This window comes from Protobothrops mucrosquamatus, unplaced genomic scaffold (assembly GCF_001527695.2).
Source record: "Protobothrops mucrosquamatus isolate PMUCROS unplaced genomic scaffold, P.Mucros_1.0 scaffold_257, whole genome shotgun sequence".
NCBI classification, from domain to species: Eukaryota; Metazoa; Chordata; class Lepidosauria; order Squamata; family Viperidae; genus Protobothrops; species Protobothrops mucrosquamatus.
Genome location: NW_015386333.1, coordinates 1,252,054 through 1,276,470, shown reverse-complemented (window position 1 = coordinate 1,276,470; position 24,417 = coordinate 1,252,054). Strand labels below are relative to the sequence as shown.

The 24,417-nt window shown below is 37.9% G+C and overlaps 1 protein-coding gene across 1 annotated transcript in view; it reads left to right on the top strand.

The window, feature by feature from the left end:
- The window catches only part of PARM1 (prostate androgen-regulated mucin-like protein 1), a 53,478-nt gene extending 33,440 nt beyond the window's left edge, over nt 1-20,038 (top strand). The window contains exons 2-4 of the mRNA XM_015831483.1: nt 9,909-10,583; nt 12,067-12,145; nt 18,382-20,038. Coding sequence (XP_015686969.1) covers nt 9,909-10,583; nt 12,067-12,145; nt 18,382-18,466 — 839 coding nt within the window. The 3' untranslated portion in view covers nt 18,467-20,038. The remainder of the gene's footprint in view (nt 1-9,908; nt 10,584-12,066; nt 12,146-18,381) is intronic.
- The last annotated feature ends 4,379 nt before the right edge of the window (nt 20,039-24,417 follow it).

Genomic DNA, 24,417 nt, shown 5'->3' with positions numbered 1-24,417 from the left:
TCTGTTCCACGGGGGTGATCAACATAATTCAAGCATCTCGCCGTTCCTCCACCAACCGGATTTACGAGTCCACGTGGCGGAATTTCCAATCCTGGTGCTCCAGGAAGCAGCTGTCCCTTTCTCAACTCACTATTCCCCATATTTTGGAATATCTTCTGGAGGGCCTGGAGAGGGGACTAGCTCCGAACACGTTACGCAGACAGGTAGCTGCTCTATCCACAGTTCTATCATGCGACTCTGTAGAGTCGTTAGGGCATCATCCCTTGATTAGATCCTTCCTCAAGGGAGCGGCGAACACCAGGCCGTCCACGGTACATAGGTACCCGTCTTGGGACTTACCAAGGGTGCTTCTGGCCTTGACAAGGCCGCCTTTCGAACCCATGAGATCGTGCGACTTTCAACACCTTACCCAAAAGGTGGCCTTTTTAGTGGCAATCACGTCGGCTCGGCGCATCTCCGAGCTGGCGGCGCTCTCGGTCCGCAAGGACCTGTGTTTTTTCTGTCCAGACAGGGTGGTCCTCCGACTCGATCCCACCTTCATCCCGAAGGTAAATTCAACATTCCATAGAAACCAGGACATTGTACTCCCGGACTTTTGTCCGAACCCTTCGGGTACCCAGGAGCGGCAATGGCATAGCTTGGATGTCCGCAGGGCGCTCAGTTATTACATCTCACGCACAGCAGATTTCCGTAAATCGGAGGCCCTGTTCGTATCTTTCCACCCTTCTTCAAGGGGTCGGAAGGTCTCTTCGTCCACCATAGGCAGGTGGATCAGGAAGTGCATCGCCGGGGCATACCAGGCTGCATCATTGCCGGTTCCAGGAGGGGTCACGGCCCACTCCACCAGGAGTGCTTCTACCTCTGCGGCCTGGGATACTCAGGCGTCCATAGAGGACATCTGCAGAGCGGCCACTTGGTCCTCGCCTTCTCCGTTTATCCGGAACTATAAGATAGATAAATTTGCATCCGCGGAGGCCTCCTTCGGTCGGAGGGTCCTCCAACAGGTACTCCATCAAAGTGCNTAGTTTAGTTTCTGAGCCAGTACGTCCTATGTCAGTCAATGGCTTCGCTCGCGTCAAGACTGGAATCTAGGGTCCAGGACGGGCGTGGCAACTTTGGCTGACTTAATCTGATTGGGCAGGAATACAGTCTACTACCCATGGGTGGATCCTCCATCTCCGTGCTGAGAAAAGGCGTTCAGGTAAGACAACGCCCCTTCTGGGCTCAGCAGAAGTGCCAGGATCAGTGCTGCTTTCCAGCTGATTGGTGCTTCTTCAGGGCTCAACAGAAGCACCAGGATCAGCACCGAGCTCCAGCTGGAGCCTGGCGCTGATCCTGGTGCTTCTGCTGAGCCCTGACAGCCCTGCAGCTCCAGCCATCTCTCGCTCAGGCTTGTGCGGTGCTGCCACCGGTTCAGCTCATTCCCCTCCCCCGCTACCACTTTTCTAGGATGGTCGCGTATCACCTGCCAGGTGCAAATGTACCACAGGTGGTACCCGTACCACTGATTGAAAAGCCCTGTAATCCAACCCACTGCTCAAGCAGGAGACCCTATACCATTTCAGACAAGTGACTGTCCAGACTCTTCTTAAAAATCTCCAGTGATGAAGCTTCCACTACTTCTGAAGGCAAGCTGTTCCACTGGTTAATTGTTCTCACTGTTAGGAAGTTTCTCCTTAATTCCAGGTTGCTTCTCTCCTTGATTAGTTTCCATCCATTGTTTCTTGTCCTGCCCTCTGGTGCTTTGGAAAATAAGTGACCCCTTCCTCTCAAATACTGGAATACTGCAATCATGTCCCCTGTAGTTCTTTTCTCTAGACTAGCCAAACCCAAATCCTGCAACCGTTCTTCATATGTTTTAGTCTCCAGTCCTTTAATCATCTTAGTTACTCTTCTTTGTACTTTTTCCAAAGTCTCAACATCTTTTTGTAATGTGGTGACAATATTGGATGCAGTATTCCAGGTGTGGCCTTACTAAGAATTTATAAAGTGGTAGTAATACTTCAGGTAAATTTGATTCTATGCCTCCATTTATATAAGCAAGGATTTTACTAGGTTTTTTTTTTGGCTACTTCTGTACACTACTGGCTCATATTTAAGTGATCATCCACTAGGACTCCAAAGTCCCTCTCACAGTTACTGTTTTTGAGCCAGGTTTTGCCTTTGATTTTTCCTGCCTAAGTATAATGTGCTTTTCTCCACATTAAATTTTATATTGTTGGATAGGGCCCATTATTCAAATATGTCAAGATTTTTTTTTGGCTCCTGAGCTTGTCTTCTGGGGTGTTGGCTACTCCTGCCAGCTGTCTGCAAATTTGATGAGTTTCCCTTCTGTTCCCTCATCTAAGTCATTTATGAAGATATAGAAGAGTACTGGGCCTAAGATGGAACCTTGTGGTATCTGCTGCTTACTTCTCTCCATGTAGATGTAGTACCATTAAGGACGACTGTTGGGTAGGGTTTGTCAGCCAGTTACAAATCCATCTGGTGGTGATGCTATCTATCCCACATTTTTCTAGCTTACCAAGAAATAGGTCGTGGTCTACTTTGTTGAATGTCCACAACATTTAACTGGTCTACTAATTTAATCACTTTGTCAAAGAATGAAATAAGATTGATTTGGCATGATCTGTTTTTAACAAACCCATGCTGGTTTTAGTTATAACTTTATTTGTTTCTAGATGTTTGCAGATCTGTTTTTTGATTATCTTTTCCAGTATCTTCCCAGGTATTGATGTTAGGCTGATCAGTCTGTAATTCCCTAGGTCTGGTTTTTTATTTTTTTTTTGGAGATGGGAACTACATCAGATCAGATCAAATCCTCATATAATTGCCTGGTGTTCCAGGATTTTTGAAAAATATGGTACAATAGTTCTGAGATAACATCTGCCAGCTCCTACCTGATATAATCCATCAGGTCCCAGTGATTTGTGCTCTTACCATTTTCTTGCTTATTTTAATTTTTATTTCAAGTCTGTCTTTTACAATTAGGTTTTAGGTAGGTTGGGCTATAGTTTCTTTTTGTATGAAGATTGATGCAAAGAATGAGTTAAGCAACTCTGCTTTCTCTCTACTGCCTGTTAGTTTCTTGTCATCTTCTCTCTTCAGTGGACCGATTGTTTCCTTGACTTTTTTCTTGTTATTTATTTGTTGGAAAAAACTTTTTTTTAAATTATCTTTGACTTTTGTTGCAAGTCATTGTTCATTCTGAGTCTTTGCTTTCCTGGCTTCATCTTTGTAGATTCGGGCTATTTGCTGATAGTCTACCTTAGTTATGTGTTCCTCTTTCCATTTTTTGTACTTGTCCTTTTTGTTTTCCAGTTTATCAGAGATCTTTGTGCAACCATGCTAGTTTTTTCTTGAATGTCTTGTTTTTCTTTTTCAATGTTATTGTGCTGGACTGGACTTTCATGATCATATTTTTCAGAATTTCCCACACTTCTTGAGTTGTTTTCCCCTTTAGGATTTTTATCCATTGAATTTTTCTTAGGCTCTCTCTGAGTTTGTTAAAATCGGTTCTTTTAAAGTTTAAGACACTGGCTGGATTATGTACTGTTGCTTGTGTTTGCATTATATTGAATTCCAATATGACATGGTCGCTCTCGGCCAAAGTTCCGGCAACTTCAATTCCCTCTATCATTTCTTTCATATTAGTAAGAATTAGGTTTAGTATAGCTTTTCCTCTAGTTCCCTCCTCTGCCTTTTGGATGACAAAGTTGTCAGCCAGGTTGGTTAGGAATCTGTTTGATTTCCACTTGCTGCAGAGTTTGTCTCCCAGTTGATATCAGGGTAGTTAAAGTCTCCCATTACTATTGTGGTATGTTTTCTACATACATTTGTTAGTTGTTTAGCATAAAGTTCATCTATTTTTTCTGCTTGGTTGGGTGACCTGTAGTATACGCTTATAGCAATGCCATTCTTTTTTTCTTTTATATTGACCCATATAGATTCTAGGAGGTTTTCATCCTTGGTTTGTGTATTTCTGTAGAGATGTAGTGATCTTTTTTATATAATGCAACTCCAGCTCCTCTTTTGTTAGGTCTCTTTCTTTTGAATAGTTTGTATCCTTCCATCAGTACATTCCAGTCATGAGTTTCATCCCACCATGTTTCAATAATGGCAACTATATCATATCTACCTCCATAAACTAGTATTTCATGACATCTTGACATATATCTCTAATTTCTTAAGAGGGGACCACGTCATGCTGGTTTCTTCAGCCATCTCTTCTGGCAGGAGAAATCAAAACGTTCAGGATTATTCATCATTAAGACAGCATTTTTAAATAATGTCCAAACATAATTGTTATATAAAGAATCATAGAATTGGAAAAGACCATGAAGTCTAAACTCCTGATCTAGCCAGCCCCTACTTCAACAGTGAAACCAGTGGAGAGGAGCCAACAGCTAAATTCGTTCTATTATCAAACTGTTTCTAGTGTTGCAAATCTGTTGCACATATTACATTGTCAGTTCATACATGACTTAAAATTACTGCCTTAGGGGTTTTCTTTTGTGAGATCTAAAAGATGGTTCTGTGTTCCACTGATGCAGAAATAATTTTCTTTGTCGGCTCCTATTATAGTGTTTCATTTGTTGGCCTAATACATACATTCATTTGCATAACTGCGCACATTTTTGTGGCACTCCATATCGTAATTCATATTTTTTTCAAACAGCTTCCATGTCAGTTTTTCTTACATCCAAGGAATGTGGGATGACAGGATTCCATCTTTATGGGCCACCAAAATTTGTGTTTCCAGTTTTTGGTGCATTCCAGGAGTTCACAATCCATACAGGTAGTCCTCAAGATACGAACCTACTGGAGCCTGGCTATTAGGCTCGTAAGTCAAAGAACTCATCAAATAAATCCGACTCAATTTTGCAAAATTTTAAAATCAAATTCATTAATTAAATCAAATAGATTGTTAAATGAACAAAGATCTGACTTACTATCCTCTGATAGCTGCCATGTTAACTGAACTAGGATGGTTTTCTGCCAGCCGCCCATCAGCTGTTTCTGGTGCGGGGCTCAGGAACTAAATCGCTTCCAAGCAGGGCTTGCAGCCATTGCTGTTATTTCTGTAAAAAAACAACTGCTGCTAGTTAGCTCAAACGTCTTCAGCTGCTGGGGGGGGGGCTGTTGCTTTTTTTTTAAAAAAAAGACTTGCCACTAATTAGCTTAAGAGTCTCCAGCCAGGCACCAGAGGGAGATGGGGGAGGGATTTGCAGAACTCTCGGCTTGCAGTAGTAACAGATATGGAAGTGACTAAATTAATGGACCAGCGAAATGTGAACATAGCATAATTGAACTTCAGTAATGCATTTGACAAAGTAGACCACAAGTTAAAACTGCTCCTTGGTAAGATAGAAAAATGGGAGGGGGACTTGTCAAATTTACAGATGACATTAAATTAGGAGAAATAGCCAGCACTTTAGAAGATAGGCTCAGGATTCAGAAGGATCTTCACAGACTTGAAGACAGACTGGACCCTATCCAACAAGATGTAATTCAGTGGCGAGAACAGTAAGGTTTTACATGAAAAACCAAATGCGCAGATATAAAATAGATGATACCTGGCTTGACAACAGTAACTGTGAGAGGGATCTAGGTGGACAACCACTAAAGTACTACCATTGATCCCAAAATTGGTTGCTAAGTGAGATATTTGTTAAATTAATTTTGTTCTATTTTACAACCATTCTTGCCACAGTTGTTTAAGTGAATCACTGCAGTTGTTAAGTTAGTAACATGATTGTTAAGTGAGTCTGGTTTCCCCATTGACTTTGCTTGTCAGAAGGTCACAAAAGCTGATCACATGATCCTGGGACACGGCAGTCATCATAAATATGAGTCGGTTGCTAAGTGCCTAAATTTTGATCACATGATTATGGAGATGCTGCATTGGTCGTTAAGTGTGAAAAAGATCTAAGTCATTTTTTTCGGTGATGGTGTAACTTTGAACAGTCACTAAACAAACATTGTAAGTTGAGGACTATCTGTATGAGCCAGCAGTATGTTGTAGCTGTCAAAAAATGCAATACAATCCTAGGCTGCATCACCAGAGGAATACTATTAAGATTAGCTGAAGTATTAGTGTTGCTATGTACTGCTTTACTAAGATCATACTTGGAATACTGCATCCAACTTTTTTCACCATGATAACCCCCCCCAAAAAAAGGTATTAAGTGCAAGACTAATGAAAAGAAGGAATGGGGTGTGTGACAGCAATCTTCTGATATTTGAGGTCCCTCACAAAGAAGGAGTACAACCTGTTCTCAAAAGCACCTGAGGGCAAGGGAAGAAGTAACAGATGGAAACTTATCAAGGAGAGATCCAACCTAAAACCAAGAAGAAATTTCCAGAGAATGAAACAATTAATCAGTGGGATATATTGCCTTCAGAAGTTGTTCACTGGAAGTTTTTAAGAAGAGATTGGACAACCATTTGTCTGAAATGGTATAGGGTCTTCTACTTGAGCAGAGGGTTGGACTAGAGGACCTTCAAGGTCCCTTCCAACTCTGTTTTTCTGTTCTTTTCTGATTCGTAATCTGAAGAAGGCCAGGTCTGTATGATTAAATGGATGCAGAATTTGAATACAGTAATAGAGATATGACAGTAGGAATTTCAAGGTAAGATACTGGCATATTACTGCAGTTTTAATTGTTAAAATGAACAATTCCTTCCCTAAAATGTTTTGAAAGGTAATGAATGGATTCGATTGTTTTTGTGTCTTTTGTCAAATGTCCCGATACTATAAAGTCAAACAATTCTGGAAAATTATCCATAGTAGAATGGAACAGAATTTAAGTATTGTAATTGAACTGAACATTGTACAATAGATATCTTTATAGAATTTCATGAAACTATGTATTGATTCAAAATATACTGAATTATATTCGGGTACTCATTAATGGTTGCAAAGATTTTATATTCTTTTACTGGAAAGAATGTTTGATGCCTTCCTTGAAAATGACTAACCTAATTGTGGGAATATATTTCAATGTCCAGAATAATTTTGTATTTAAAAAGCAAATTTGATGTAGATTTTAATTCTAACTTGAAACTATTATTGGACTATAACGTATAGCTGTATCTGTTCTTCATCCATGATTGAAGTGGAGAATAGCTTACATATAGATTTATATTTTTAATTTGGTGAATAATCTTTGAGTATTGTATTGATGTATTGTAGTTCATAGTTTCAAGTGAAATATAATTTATAATATATTATATATATATATTACATAATATATTTGTTTAGATGAACTATACTGAGTGAAGCAATTTGAAAATCAAGGAGGGGCTCTTGAGTTTATTCAAAAAATAGATATACTTTACAATATTATAAATTACTAATTATAAATTATAAATTTATAGATATTTTTAACTATCAAAATGTTTTTCATTACCTGTATTTTATCTCTTTTCCCTTCGGTATCCTTTGTACTTTCCTTTGCTTCTACTTTTTCCCCCCCAAAAAAATCAGTTTATAAAGTGACGATTAAGCACAATAAAAAAGCCCATGAAAATGGGACCACTTGGTTCATGCAGCTTCTCTTCCAATCATTTAGTAGATCAGCTTTTATGTTTTGTTTAGTTTTAGTGAAATGACTGAAGATGAGCTTATGACGTGCATGCATTTTAAATTTAGTTTTAAAAACAGTTTGCCTGAAGCAGAAAGGTAAGGGGGCAAGATCAAAAGAGGAATAGCACACAATTAGGCCAAGTGTAGTAGTGCAATTAAATTGCAAAGTCAGACTGAAGTTGACCTCGCTCTCTAGGTAGAAGTGCTGCAGCTGTCAGAGTTGTGAGGTTATATCTCCCTGTATTCTTTGGAAACAGCAACTCATAGGACTGTGGGTTACACAAGGCAGCCTGAAAATGAAAAGGTACAAGAAGTTCATATGAAATAGGGATTTGACTCAAATGTAAAACAAATCATCACATTCCAAAAATTTTGCCATACCATTTTAGATCAGCCACCATTTTACAGACGCAAAACCAGATTATTTGGGATATTTCAAATTTGGGTGAAAACCAAATCCAGAGGGCATGCTTTTGAGCATTTTGTTTTTATAGCAGTTTCTGAGTAACTTCTCCAGCTTCGTATCTCTACAAATATCCCTCCTCAGTATTGAAGCCATTCTGGGGTTTCTACCAAAAAAGAGATGTAACTTTTTCACTGAGAAAAATGCAATCCTGAAATCTGCCTGAATGGTGCAAATATGCAGTGCTATTTATTTATTTTTACCATAGATTCTGGATCTTCTAATGACCATCTGGTAGAACATCTCTGATTCATTTATTTACTCCTTACATTTCAGAGTCGCTTCTCACTGCTCACATTCTCTTGGTTTTGCAACTACAGGAATGAAAGCCTACCAGAATCTCCTAGATTAGAAAGTGAATTCTGTTTGGGGGGGGAGAAAATGCTGAATATATTGGACCTGGATATCTCCGAGACCGCCTTCTGCCACAGATTTCCTCTCACAGACCAGTATGCTCCCACAGAGCGGGCCTCCTCAGGGTGCCGTCGGCCAAGCAGTGTCGGCTGGCGACCCCCAGGGGGAGGGCCTTCTCTGTGGGTGCCCCCACCCTCTGGAACGAACTACCCCCCGAGATCCGGACGATTCCGGATCTCCNGCCTAGGGAGAATTTTAAATAGGGACAATTTTAATTAGAATTTTAATGGTAACACAGCGGTAAATATTTGTTTTTAATTGGTTTTTATTGGGGATAGTGTTTGTATCGTTTTAATATGCTGTAAGCCGCCCTGAGTCCTGTTGGGAGAAGGGCGGCATATAAGTTTAATAAAATAAATAAATAAATAAATAAATAAATTCTTTGATAATAATCTCCAGTATTTCTTCTTTGAGTTTGCAGGGATGTTATATAGAGAAGATGACTCTCAGCCTCAGTAGGGGAGGTGAGAAGAGCTGGGATTTTATAGCAGTTAGAGGGACCTGAAGGCATTGCTCCAGCAACAGACAAATCATGTTAGAGTAAAAAAAAACTATCACTAAAGAAGCTTAAGAGAAACAGAAATTGAATTATTGCTATTGGCTGTAAATCTTATTTCCTAGCTGGTTAATCTTTTAAGAAAATAGGAGAAATTCTAATTGTTTTCTAATGTCAATTAGAGAAACATTTGTTCTACACAGTTCATAAGTTTGCAGCTCTGCTTTTCATCTGAATGCACCGATTTCACCGACTAATATAGATAAGAGTATTTATCCAGTATTCAGTATTTTTGAACCCCTATTTTGATAAGTGTAAATACTAACATGAAAAGATAAAAGTTCTCATCTGAATAATTTATCTAAATACTGTCCTTTCATTTCTCCACAGGACTAAATAGCAACTTTTGTTTAAATATCTTTTTCCTGTCCTATGTTTATCTTCAGGGTTTAATAATGATAATTAACACTGAAAATAAATTAAAACAAATGGCAATTTTAAAAAGTTATAATAGACTAATAGTGATAAAAAAGATAAAGGAGTCCCTGTAGATTTTACTCAGCTAATCATGGCCGACTATAAGGGTTGGTGCTCATCTCCGTTTCAAGGCCATTGAGCTATGGTCATGTGGCCAGCATGACATCATGGAGTGCTGTTACCTGCCCACCAAAGTGGTACCTATTTATCTACTTGCATTTGCATACTTTTCAACTGCTAGGTTGGCAGGAGCTGGGTAAAGACAAGAACTCACCCCATCACATAGCACTCAGGTTCGAATTGGGCTGCCGGCTTTCCAGATAATAAGCCCAGCTTCTTAACCGCTAAGTCACCATGCCGCCCCACTAATAATGGTACCTGTGTTAATTCAGATATCTAAAAGACAATGATGTAAATAAATCTGTTGTCTTGAATGCTACTAATATAAATGTTCATATTCATCTTTGCAGGACTAAATATCTACACCTCTTCAATGAGTATACCTGCCACCTCAAACATGGCTTCCTTTGTAAAAACAGAATTAACCAATCAGACTCCTATACTCAACAGCAGTTCAGCAGTAGATACTATAAAAGCAGCTACAAGTCCTGTTACTCTTTCCCTTACAACTACATTGAGATCTATTGAAAAGGTTATACCACTGTCTACACCTAATGACATATCAAGTACATCAGAGATGACCATATCAACAACTAATTTGTTATCACAATCAAGCACTGGATTACAAAGCACAGAACACATGCCAGCCTCGGTGATGTCCGTTTACAGCTCAGCAACAACTAATATTTCCCCTGCAGAAACTGTAGCCGCCACCACTTCAGGTATTATGAGAGTATCATCCATCAGCAGCAGTTCATTTGCTCCTGAGGAATACACCAGCTCTTCAGTTATCCAGTTATCAAGTATAGAAGTGTCCACAGTACCTATGACATCCAAGAAACACCCTGTTGAAGGAATCACTTCTGGAGTCACTACTAAGCCACTCACCTCATCAAACTCTGTGGGAACGTTTACATATTCACAAGGTACTTTAGCAAGTAAAGCTGTTGAGACCTCCCCTATTGGCAGAACCACATTCTCCTCAGAGGTAACCATGCAAGAGGTTCAGCGGGCTTTGAGTTCAGGTGAGCCAATACACTTAACTACCTATAATGATAATGATTTTCTCTCTCTCTCTCTCTCTCCCTCTCTCTCTCTCTCTCTCTCTCTCTCTCTCTCTCTCTCTCTCTCTCTCTCTCCCTCCCTCCCTCCCTCCCTCCCTCCCCCCCTCTCTCTCTCTCTCCATAAATTTATAAAAAATAAAATATGAATAATTGATAGATCTTTAAGTTCTTTCTCATTGATAAGTAATGGGAAGAAAAAAAGACATAATAATATTGCTATACAGAGTCATTTGGACCTGCTTGTAGCATATTTTCTCACTAACCATGGGAGGAGTAAGGTGGACAATCATTTAGCTTTCCACAATTTGATGCCCTTTAAATAACTTAGACTTTCAATGGAGCCTGGGCAAGTATTTTGCAATTATTACCTTTTTTAATTTTTTATAAATTTATGTAGACTCTTATACAACATAACTATGGGCAGCTCACAAACAAAAGAAAAAAAATAACAACAGAAAAATCACCACTCATTGACAACATTTGGACATATAATGGATAATCAGTCTTTTGAAAATGGAATGATTTTTTTAATTCATTTGAATTTTTGCATATAGTAGGAACCTCTTAATCCAAAACAAAGCCAGTTTGGGTTTTAAAGAAGAGTTTTTTGGTTGTTTAATATAATCAAAGTTACACATATATGAAAAGGGATTTAAAAGTATGTTCATTTTTAAATATTTTTAACATCCTACTTTATTTTATAAAAGAGAGACTTTAAGATGAGCAATAAATACCAGCAAATTTCAGGATGCCTTCAGGATGCTCTGTTTTAGATCTCCAACTAGTCAAACTTGTGGAAAAAAGTATCAGCTCAGTTGAGCAAGAAATTGCTGAATACACATTCATAAAAAGGTTGCAGGTGATGCTAGAAGAAATACAACAGCTGTTTAACATATTACCATTGTTAATTCCTAAGGTTCTTATAATTTGCCTCATATGTAATTTGCATAATGATCTGCATAACCAGCTTTTGCTTTCCATTCTTCTTCTCCCTCCTGCACATCATCCCAATTTAAACCCTACATTAGTCTAGTTATTCTATTGCATATGATGAACACAGCACAAAGCCTTGTACTTTTAATAACATGTGTTGGTTGGAAAAGATGCTAGTAGGCTTCTCCTGAATTAAGAGCAATAAATATTCAGTTCAGTAATCAAACTAAATCATAACTCAAACCAACTGGAAATGTGATTTAGAGGTATTTTTCTTATGTCTATTGTTTAGCACTCAGAAAACCTAGTTCACAGTTATTCTTTGACTGATTTAAATGGTTACCAAGAGAAACAGTCCTTTCTAGTTAGATTGCTTAGCAAAATGTAAAACAAGAATGTGCTACTTCAGAGCACATTGTGCAAATATATTGTATTGATATGAATCCAAAATAAAAAATATCTTGAAATGATAATCATCCATCCAATTTATGCACTCTTTTTTTCTATGTAGGAAGCATTGCAGCTATTACTATAACTGTGATTGCTGTGGTTCTATTGGTATTTGGCATAGCTGCATTTTTAAAAATCAGGTAAGATTTGACAAACACTTATTCAGAAGAGAAGCAATCATTTGTTTGGAAGATTGAGATGGGCTTTGTAACTGTTTTTAGAACTGAAAGTGGGTGCCTCCCATGTCATATACTGATTTTATCTCATTCTGTATACAGTATAAATAACTATAAAGTCATTTGTACATTGCCACAGTATTAATTGTTTCTCACTTTAAATCCTTCATAGTTCTGCATTTACATTATTCCCTCACTGTACTTCCCATAGCCTTCTTCTGTCTGTCTGTCTGTCTGTCTGTCTCTCTTTGATTTGCTGCACCATTACTATTCTGAAGCTATACTTCTGCTGTCTGCTCATTTGCAGGTTTAATTGCCTTCTCTTACCTCTTTTTCATGTTGCACTCCTGGCACTTGCTTCTGTCTCTGTTCTATTATCTCGTGCTACCCAAGATATTTTTCTGCAACCCAAATTGTGATGATTTTCTCCGCATAACCACAAAACTTTCTGCCTTTTCCTTCCTTCCTTCCTTCCTTCCTTCCTTTCTTCCTTCCTTTTTTCTTTTTAAATATGTTTTATTGATTTTTTTTAACGTAGTCGCCTTAATATTTGGTAAACAGTGTGTTGTCTGGGTTTATATTTGCAAAACAATTTCTAACAATTAGTTTCTATAATCTATAATCCACATAGTACCTTTGCTTGATTTTCTCTTCTTCCAATAATATTCTCTTTGCCAACTTCGAATTAATACAATTCTTATTATTTTGATAAGTAACAATTGAGTATAAAGATTTTTCCAACATTTCTACAAATAATAATCACATCCATATAATGCTTCTTTTCTATCTAAACATCTTGGTTGCCTCGTCATAAATCCTGTTTATAATTCTTATTTAAATTTGTTTTCCCCACAGTGTTCAAAACATTCTTACTAGTTAAAATTTTCTCAAAGTTAATTACATTTAAATATTTAAGTCTATTTTCTTCGTACAAGCCATCCCAACATTTTTACATTTCTCATGTCTTAAATTTTTTTAAAAAAAAAACAAGAAAGGAGAAGAAAAGGAAGAAGAAAGATTAAGAAAATAATATACTATTTAAAATATATATCCCTCTTAAATTAAAATACATTTATTTCCCCAAAAAATCTGTTGTTTTTAACCATAATCAAACATATGTTTAATCTTTAGATGTCCTTTATGTTAACCATCCCAAACATTTTTACCTTTCTCATATAAAAGGAAAAAGGAAAGAAAAAAGAAAAAAATACTATATTACTTGGGGGGTTCATCCCTCTTAAACTAAAATTCATTTATATCCAGAATCTTTCTATTTCTTTAACCATATTCAAACATGTTTAATTTTTAAATATTCCCTCTGATACATCCCATCATCTAATTTCTTAATTCTCACTTTAGCCTTTTTCTTTTGCCAAACATCTTTCCTAATCAATATATTCCATTGAATCAAAGAGTCTTTCCTTAGTCTTGTAGATGTTGTTGTAGGTATAAGAGGCAAATCAAGTAAAATGTCTTTGTGGAAAGATTTTGTCCTTTCGTATTCATTCATTCATTTTTTTCCTTACTTTCTCTCTTGGTTTCTCTTATCACTTTTTGTCTCTCCAATTCTCATGGTACTCTTGACAGCTCTGCGATCCATTTTGTCAGATCTTTTTTTCTTGTCCTCAGATTTATTTTTTAATCTTAGAGTATCTTTTCCATGTCCAATATGGAATACTGGAATACAATAACATACTTCCTTGTGTTATTAAGTTCCATCTTTAAATCTCTTTCTTCTAATTTATGTTCAACTGTCTGCTTTATCTCCTCCCTCTCTATTAATGTTTTCTGAGAGATTTTTTTGTGAAGTTAACTTGGAGATGGAGTCATTTATATTTTCAAAGTTATTTTTAATTTCCTCGTGGTTTAAAATCATTGTTGTTTGAATTGGTTGCAACATCTCATACCTCTTGGAAAGTATTTATGTTTTCTTGATATATTCTTTCTGCAGATCTCTGATTTTCCATGATAGCCAAAAATCAGAGTTTTCCTTTCTCTGCAAACAGCTTTAGAGTCACAGTTAGGTAAATGTTTGTAATCCAGAAAGGCCAGATTTTTTTTCTCTAAAGTTTATAATTCTCATTTCGTATATAGCCCAAGATGTTGTTTTTTTTGTCACAGCTGTTCTCTATTATTGAAACTTTGAAGGTCACAAAAACAGATTAACTTTTCTTGGGCCTTGCCAATTCCTGTATTAGAGCAACTATTGTTGTAATTTTCATCCACTAATAGATGTCAGCACCAGTTCATTTTTCAGTTTTCAAAATAAACAGTTGTCTTCTATTTTCATAATTTAAATTGAAAATCTTAACAGATTTTACCCATTTCAAACTTATCCAAATTTAAGTCTTGTATTCATTTCATTTCAAAATATTTCTATCCCCCATAAAATATTTAATTCGCCGTTCCCGTCTGTAGGAGGGTGGAGCAAAGGTCCCCCTCCTCACTTTTGGAGGGTTTTTTTTCTTCTTGGGTTTTTTCCCCCCAGGAAATTAGTTAATAAGTAGAATAGAGAAAATCGATGTTCTTACCCAGATCCAAACACGTTGTTTACAATAAGCTTAAAATAGTGCTTTTGGGCTTCGGTTGCTTGTAGCTTGGGCTAGATTCTGAAGTTAACCTAGCCTTTCTCTTGTTGGTTTCTGGAAGGCTTTTCCTGGACTGATCAGGTTGACCACTGTCTCTCCGTGGTCCACGAGACTTCCTTCTTTGCCGCCTTTTCAGGGCAACTTCTGGCTCATTTAGGGTCACCTAACAGGAAGAAAATCAGCCGTAAGGTGCGGAGCCCTGCGATCCCTTAGCTGCTGCACTACTGCGCAAAACTGGAAGCCTCCCTTCCTTCTTTCTTTTCTTCCTTCCTTTACCTATTTCTCTCTTTCTTCCCGCTATTTGAATATTCATCCTCTTCTCTGTACAAGTACAAACTTTCCACCTGAAACAACATGCTGCTGTTGATTGGGAGATAGATAAGGGAAGCAGTGATTAATGCTTCTTCCCCCCCCCCCCCCAAAAAAAAATGTCCTGATCCAGGTCTTGATCCTTTGGCCTTCATCTTTTCCTCCCAGCTACCATAGTTGCTTATATTTATTATTGGAACTTGGACTGTCATTCTTTTCCAGGAAGCTAAGCTAAAGTGTAACTGTTGTTGTTGCTGCTGCTAAGCAGGGTAGAATTCTACATTGCTGATGGTCTTCCTGAACTTATTCCTAAAATTGACAGGATGATCACTTCATGACTGAAATAAGTACTCAACTAAGATGAAAGAGATTCCAAACTAATCTGAAGAATGAAACTTTTACGTCTCATTAATCTGGCAGTTGAATGATTAAAAGAAAGGTGTTAAGTGGACAGAGGGATTTATTTTCCAGAAATATGTGTAATAGTAGGAAAAAAACTGAATAACAGAATTGGAAGGGACCTTGGAGGCCTTCTAGTCCAACCCCCTGCTCAAGCAGGAAATCCTATACCATTTCAAACAAATGGTTGCCCAATCTCGTCTTAAAACCATCCAGTGTTGGAGCATCCACAATTTCTGGGGGCAAGTCATTGTATTAATTGTTAATTAATTAATTAATTAATTAACAATGAATTATTAGAAAATTTCTTCTTAGCTCTAGACTGATTCTCTCCTTGATTAGTTTACATCTATTGCTTCTTGTCCTGCCTTCAGGCGCTTTGGAGAATAGGTTGATCTTTGTGGCAGCCCCTGAGATATTAGAATATTGCTATTATGTTAACCAGTAGTCTTTCTTTTCATTAAATTCAACATCCCCAATTCCTGCAACAGTTCCTCTAGCCCCCCAATCATTTTTGTTGCTTTTCTCTACACTCTTTGTAAAGTCGCAATATCATTTTTATATCGTGGCAACCAAAACTAGATTCAGTATTCCAAGCATGGTCTTAAGGCATTATAAGTGGTATTAACATTTCACGTGTTTTTGATTTTGTCCCTCTGTTAATGCAGCCTAGGGCTGTGTTGGCTTTTTGGGCAGCTGGAGCACACTCTTGGGTCATATTTAACTGATTGTCCAAGATCCCTCTCGTAGTTGTTAATATTGAGCCAAGTACCATCTATTCTATACATGTGCATTTGGTTTTTCCTGCCTAAATGCAGAACCATATTTTTCTCACCACTGAATTTCATTTTGTTAGATAAGGCACAGTGTTCAAGTGTATCTTAAGCCTATCTTCTGGAGTGTTGGCTATTCCTGCCAGCTTGGTGTCATCTGCAAATTTGATGCGTTCCCCATCTATCCCTGCATCTAAATCATTGATGAAGATCTTGAAAAGTACTGGGCCTAAGATAGCATTGGAGATCCCACTGCATACTTCCCTCCATGTAGATGCAGTTCCATTAAGAATTACACATTGAGTGCGATGTTCAGCCACTTATAAATCCATTTGGTGCTGCTACTGGCTGTCCCACATGTTTCTGTCTTATCAAGTAGTAGATTGTAGTTTACTTTATCAAATGCCTTATTGAGGTTCAAGTAAATTCTATCCACAGCATTTCATTGATCCACTAATTTTGTCACTTTGTCAAAGAATGGAGTAAGATTTGTCTTGCATGATCTGTTTTTGACAAACCCAAGTTGGCTTCAGGTTAGGTTTTTGCAGATTCGTCGCTTGATGATCTTTTCCAGAATTTTCCCAGATATTGGTGTCAGACTGGTAGGGGCATTGTTTCCCAGATCCATTTTTTTTCCTTTTTTTAAAGATGGGAAATACATCAGCCCTTTTTTAGTCCTCTAGTAGTTCCCCGGTGCTCCAGGATCTTTGAAAGATATAGTTCAGTGGTTCTGAAATCATGTCTGCCAATTCCTTCAAAACCTTATCTGGTCCTGGTAATTTGAACTTATCTAGAGTGGACAGGGGTTCTCTTAATATTTTCTTGCTTATTTTGACTTGCATTTCTAATCTGCATTTTACAGTATTTTTTTGATAGGTTGGACAGCTTTTTTCCCTTTAATGTAAAGAAGGATATAAAAAAATGATTAAGCAGTTCAGCTTTCTGCCTGCTTCTCTTCACTGTCTTGCCATTTTCTCTAATTAATGGACCAAACATTTCCTTGACTTTTTTTGTTATTTTTTACATGTTGACATTTTTTAATTATTTTTTACTTTTGTTGCAAACCTTAGTTCATTTGAACCTTAGCTTTCCTGACTTCATTTTTGCAGGTTCAGGATATGTGCTGATATTCTGCTTTAGTTATATGCCCCTCTATTCACTTTTTATACTTGTCCTTTTTGTCTTTCAGTTTAGCAGAGAGTACTGTGTACAGCCATGCTGGTTTCTTTTGACATTTTTCTTCTTTGTTGGAATTGTGCTAGACCAGGCTTTTATAATCTCACTTTTCAAAGTTTCTCAAGCTTCTTGGATTGTTTTCCCCTTGAGGATTCTCATTTATTTTCAACCTCTCTCTAGGTTTATTGAAATCAGTTCTCTTGAACTCCAAGACTCTGTTTTGATTTTGTTCTATTGCTTGTGCTTGCATAATTTTGAATTCCAATATTGCATGATCACTACCCAGCCACTCCCAAGGTTCCTGTAACTTCAACACCTTCTACCATTTTATCTCTGTTAGAATTAAGTCCAGTATGATTGACCCTCTAGTTCCCTCCTCTACCTTTTGGGAGACAAGTTTTTTGCTTGGTTCATCAGGAATCTGTTTGATCTTCCACTAAGTACAGAGTTTGTCTCCCAGTGGATATCAGGGCACATAAAGTCCCCCCTTACCATCATGATGTGCTTCCTACATACCTTAATTAATTGACTATCAAAAAGTTCATCTATTTCCTCTGCTTGGTTGGGTGTCCTGTAGTGTACACCTATGGCAATGTCATTCTTTTTTGCTTTTATATTGACCCAAATGCATTCAAGGTGGTTTTCAATATGGTTCTGCTATATTTCTGTAGAGATGTAGTTATTTCTTATATATAGTGCAACTCTTACCTACCTCCTCTTTTATTAGGTCTGTTTTTTTAAATAATTTAAATCCATCTAGCCATATATTCAATTCATGGGTTTTATCCTACCAAATTTGTGTATTGGCAACAATATCATATCTGCTCTCATGTACTTGGATGTTGATTGATTTCTTTCTTACTCTATGTATGATAAAGAGAAACTTCGGTAATGAAGGCATAGTGAGAAGGATGGCTAACTTGAGTAATATGCTGGGTTTTTTTTTCATTCTTAGGCATTCTTCATATGGCAGACTTTTTGATGACCATGATTATGGATCCTGGGGAAACTACAACAATCCTCTGTATGATGATTCCTAATCTAAGAATATTAGCCAAGCCAAAGCTGTTCTTGTGTCATGAAGCATCTAATTCACCAAAAGCACTATGTTCCAGTATCTTTTGACATGCATTTCCTATATTTTATTCTTTTTTGCTGTTTTTTCCAATGAATTTTTGGAATTTAATAGAAACCAAACTCTACAACGTGAATCAGATTCAAATGATACTTACAATAAATAACTCAAGTCTTATTTAATAAGTTGCTACAGTTTCTAGAAAAAAATGAAGATATATGGCATACTCTGACAAAACTGCAGTTTTAGCAACATGATAGTATTAGTGGCAGATTTGCTATTAGGAATTTGCATTCCTAGCAACTTATGACAGGTGAACCTTTAGTGGCAGACTTGGTATGAAAAAGCAGTATGGCCTCTTTAGTTGACCCTCAGAAAACCTTTAAGGTAATAATTGCTTAATGGGAATCTCAGAAGATTGATACCAAATCTTGCTCTTGTTTATTTGCCTTCACCACTGCTATTTCTGTAAGAAGAGTGTTCTTATTAACATTCAATTGAATATTATACTATTATATACTTCAGTGAAGTTCTTGTTAACTACTTTGTTAAGTAGTTTTCTTAACAACTGCCTTCCTTCTTTTTCCATCATACCAATTCAGCAAACCCTGAGTGCTCTTTAACAGAGGCAACTTCTATTGGTCCACTGATATCACACAAATATCATTTAAGGAATGAATAATTCTCCCCCACCAAAAAACTAGTAGATTTGATATAAAAGGAATGGTATTATTTCCAAAAGTAAAATATTACCTCTTTGATTTGTACCAAGTTTTAACTATTCCATATTTTTCTTTCATGTGTTCATAAAGGAGAATGTTCTGTTAGCTAGTTGATCCAATCAAACATTGCTCTGAGTTTTCTGTGATATCAAGAGTAGTCATGTTTGTCAATATCTGATGTTTTATGCTGGCAAGTAATTAGGAAAGTTATATTCCAATTTGGAGAAAGGCAGCTCTAAAATGAATCAGAATCATAGAAGCCTGGTCCCTACCTTGGAGATCTTTTAGTCCAACCTATTGTACAAGGTAGGAGTCCTTAAACCATCCAGACATATGGATGTCCAATTGAATGAATGAATGAATTCTAGCTTTGTGCAGTTGGATTCCAAATGAGGTTTGTTCCTTTGTAGTCATTATCACAAAAGCCCCAATTTTTTTTGGTCCAGATCCTTGATATAAATTGGATTCCATTGATATATTCATTTTCCATCTAATTATCTAATCAGTTTTAAAACCACCAACTTCGATGGTGTTCATTCCCCTCTCTAATAAGTATAAGTTATGTTTTAAGCAGATAGTAAGTACTTCTCAATAGACAGTTTGTCATCGTCTCATGACCTGCTCTGCAGTACATCTGCAGTGACAATTATGAATGTTATCTTTTAAAACTTCATTTAAGAAATGATCAGATGAAACTATTACAAAGTGTTCCCTTCAAGATTTTAATTTGTTTGCATTATCCATTACTTCAGATAACAGCTTACTATTTTCCTTTGCCAATTTATATGCTACTAGTTTGAGTTAATAAAAAAATATTTGATTGTGAATTTCTACGGTTTTTCTTTCCCTTCAATATATCTCTTTTATGTATAAAATAAGGTTAAAAATATGAACATATTTAGGTAAGATGTTTTTGTGTCTTTCCATGCTCTAATTATTACATAATATAATACAATACACAATATTTGAGGTATAGTTATTTGAACAACATAATAATATTTTAAAATTGACATTTTCTCAGCATTCATAATATTTATTTTCATATTTTATCACTATACTGCTCTGGTTAATGTTCTACAAACCATTTGGTTGCATTCTATATACATGCTTTGTGCTGTTATCTAAAATGTCAGTTGGCTTCAATTTTGTCAATATTCACAGTAAGTTTTTAAAGACTGCTATTTCTTACTATTTTACCATTAAAACTGATTATATAAAATACAGTGGTCATTACAGGTGCAGATTTATGTTGGTACAGTGTTGGTATTAGACAGGGTGACTGATTTGTTTGATCTTAGGATAAAAATGGAAGATTGAATGTAGTGACATCATGGTGGAGCCTATTTAATTTAAGTTACAATTGTACAAATCACATGGGTTCATCATGGGTACATAATACTTAATAGGGAAGAATCCATACTGAGGATAAAAACTATCTGCCTTTTAGTGCTGTACTGATTTCATTGCTACCTGAATGGGATTAGCCTAATAGTCTTGATCCCTGACATCTTTGTCTCCTTTCATGTGTTCGTAAAGCAGAGTGTTCTGTTAGCTAGGCCAGGGTTTTTCAACCGGTAGCTGGGGAGGGAACGAGCCAAAGTGGCCCAGCACAGGACTTGCCCTGAGAGAGTCTTCAGCAGCTGCAGGGCTGCTGGGGCAAGGCAAAGGCCCCAGGATCGGCATTTCCAGAAGAGAAAGATGGAAGAGGGGGCGGAGACAGGAAGGGGTATAAAAGGAGGCAGTTTGGGCATGAGAAGGAGAGAAAAGGAGAGAAACCCCCTCTGCAGCCTTGGGAGGAGGAAGAAGAGTCAGCTGGAGCTGCACCAAAGGTAAAAGGAGGAGGAAGGCCAAGAGAGGAGAGGACAAAAAACAGGCCGAGCACGCACACAGGTGGTAGAGACAAACAAGAAACACAGCTGGTGGCTGTGCCGCCGGTGACCATGGCTTGAAAGGCCACTGTAAATTGCTGGACAAGAGCCACACAGCATTAAGAGCAGAGTTGCAGGAAGATACTTGTAATGAGGGAGGGTGAAAGGGAAGCACTCAGAATGAGGTCAGCCTGCGTGGCAAAACAGTCATGCAGGATACCAGGCGCATGTGCTCGCCGCTGCCTCTGCATGCGCCCAGACAAGTTCGGCATGTGCCGGTTTGCCTCGCTCAGCCCAGCCGCTCCACGCGGTGAGAGCATGCTGCTGCCTGCCGAAACCAGGCTGGAGTCTGGGCAGTGTAGCGCAGGTAACATGGACTCTCATGCTGTTCACAGTGTCCCCTCCCCCAGGGTCCACAGGTGTGTGAAGTGGGTGAGGACCATTTGCTAATCTACTTCAGGGGATGCCTGTTTTTCTCCCTCATTACAAATATCTTCCCACCACTCTGCTCTTAACACTGTGCAGCTCTTGTCCAGCAATTTACAGTGGCCTTTCAAGTCATGGCCACCAGCAGCACAGGCACCAGCCACGCTGGCAGCCTGTCCCCCTCCCCTTGTCCGTTCCTGGACACAGAGGGAGGGAAGGAAGGAAGGGACAATGGGAGGGAAGGAAGGAAGGGACAATGAGAGGGAGGGAAGGAAGGAAGGAATATTGCCATATCCTAAAAGTGGTACAATGGGTGAAAAGGTTGAAACGCCTGAGCTAGACGATCCAATCAAACATTGCTCTGAGTTTTCTATGATATCAAGTGCAGTCATGTTTGTCAAATATACCTGATGTTTCAACTTCCTGTTAAATCAGCTCTGAGTTATCCATGCAGGCATTTATGACCATAAATGAGCCCAGAATTATGGTGGTATGTCATTATGGTCATAAATCAAGGCATCATGTGTCGATCCAATTTTTTAAAGATAATTTTTGAGGTGGTCATTAAGCAAACACCACAGACATTAAGCAATCACTGTTTTTTGCCTGAAACCTGAAGTAAACATCAGAAACCAGCAAAAAACACTATAAAGGTGAGTCAGTCACCAAGCACCTAAAATGTAGTCATGTGAATGCAGGGAGGGAGTGCAGTCATAACTTTGAAAACAAGTGGTGAGTAGTTCTGGGGAGGTTCATTGTAATTCTGAATAATCATTAAGGGTCATAACTCGAGGACTACCTATACATCAACAGAGCCCCCTGTGTGCACTGAAAGCCACGGCAATAGATCCCAAATTTTTTGCAGTTTTCACCAAACAAGTTTGAACGGGGGGAATAGGGAAAATAATGATGGAAGGGTAATCATTAACTTTATATGTAACTTTTATTGATTTATCTATTACATTTCTAGCTTTACATCCTGCCTTTCCTTCAAGAACTAAAGGTGGTATACACCATGCTCCGTCTACTCACTTTTCCTTACAATGCCCCTATCGGGTAGCCTAGCTTGAGAGAGATTGGTCAAAAATCACTCGGAGATTGAAGGTGGACTTTAAACTGGGTCTCACTAGAGCCATCGGTTCCATCACTACTGTGTATTGGCTTGACGTTAGATGTGTTAAATGTAAATCAGATCAAGTTAATATTTATCTAGATAGCCACTTTAGAGCATGGCCTCTGGCCAGTAGTCCAAGGCCAGGAAACTGGTTCTTGAGGCATTCAAATGTGATTGGCCTGTTCTGGTGATACCAATCTCTCTCCTGACTTGTTTTATGTTCTACAGAAGCCTCCGAGTGATCCTTTTTGTTATATATGTATGTATGTAGAAAGGGCATTTCCTGTTAAAGATTGCTGTTAAAGATTGCTAAAGGTGAAACAAATGGCATTGTTACTTTATCTTTTTCTATGATTGATATAAAGTATTGGTCTATGCCTTCTTGGAAAAGCATGGTAGATTGGTTTATATTAAATAGTTGCAAATCTAATGTGCTTTGACAGCAGGTATGTATGTATGACTTTCGTAACCATCCACCTCGCCTGTTAGAGCAGTTCACCCCAGGTGACAATAGAGCTGGTAGAATTCCAGAGAGAGCTTAGGGTTTGCCCCAAGGGACTGGAGAGCTGTTCAGCTGAGGCTGATCATGGCCTGGGATGGGCATGTGGCTGAGCATTAATGAGATTGCCCTTATGCAGTCTCCCTCCCTCCCTGTGTCAATCCCAGAATGTTCCTTGAGTGTTCTAGGAAATGAAGTATGTTAACAGAGGCCAGAAACATGCATAAGTAGATAGGAAGAAACTTTTGCAAAGTTAAAAAACAAGCATACAAAATATAGAAGAAAGGGGAAAAAGATTAAAAATTATTGAAAGCAAGAAAAAAAGATATTTAAAGTAACTTCCAATCTTCGTCACAGCAGTTATAAATATTCATAATGTTATTTCTTCAATTCATAATTACAAAACATCATTTCCTTCTGCCTCTTTACAGCCCTTTTTAATTGGCAAATCCAGAAATCACCAGTTCATTTTTATTGATTTTCAGCAGAAAGTCCACAAAGGTTTTCCAGTCATTTATAAAACTAGTTATTGTTCTTTCTCTATCTCTGCATCTGGAAGATATTCAAGGAAGACAAAAAGTAGATCATACAAGCATGTGTGAGAACCCACATTAGGGGTTACATCAGTTGATAAGGGTAGCAAAACATTGCCTTTATTGTGCTGGTAGCTGAAGAGCAGGTATATTGGGACAATCTGGTCCTTATTTGGGAAGGGATGGGCCACAAGATCATCTCCAGGCTTTCTTTGAGGAATATTCTTGCTATTTGGCAGATGAAAACATTCAGATCTATTCCAAGATGGTCGCCAGCTGCTAACTTCCAGTTAACATGCTCAGGATAGTGTCCTATTTTGTTATTTGGAGTGAGTTTGATTCTATTACTTCCTGGAAAGTGGAGAGGTTTCTCCAATTTGGCCCATCTACTTTCTAGATTCAGATCCTCCTGGATGGTTAATGATGCCCAGAGATTGACTTGAGATTGGGCCTATTGCCAATGGTGAAGTCAGCTACTTTGTGTGAAGCGTGATTTCATTGGCCATAAGAGAGACTGTAATATACCTTGTCTTCAAGAAGCCATCTTTGGACTGAAAGGCCCTGGAGGATTACAGTCCAGTTTCCAACCATCCCTTTTTTGGGAAGATGGTAGAGATGATGGTTGGGCTAAAACTCCAGAAAGCCTTGTAAAAAGGATTATCGGGACTTGATTCAATTAACTTCAGACCAAAGTTTAATATGGATATAGCATTGCTGGTTGTTGGATTGTTTTTGCATCCATCCTTGTGTTCCT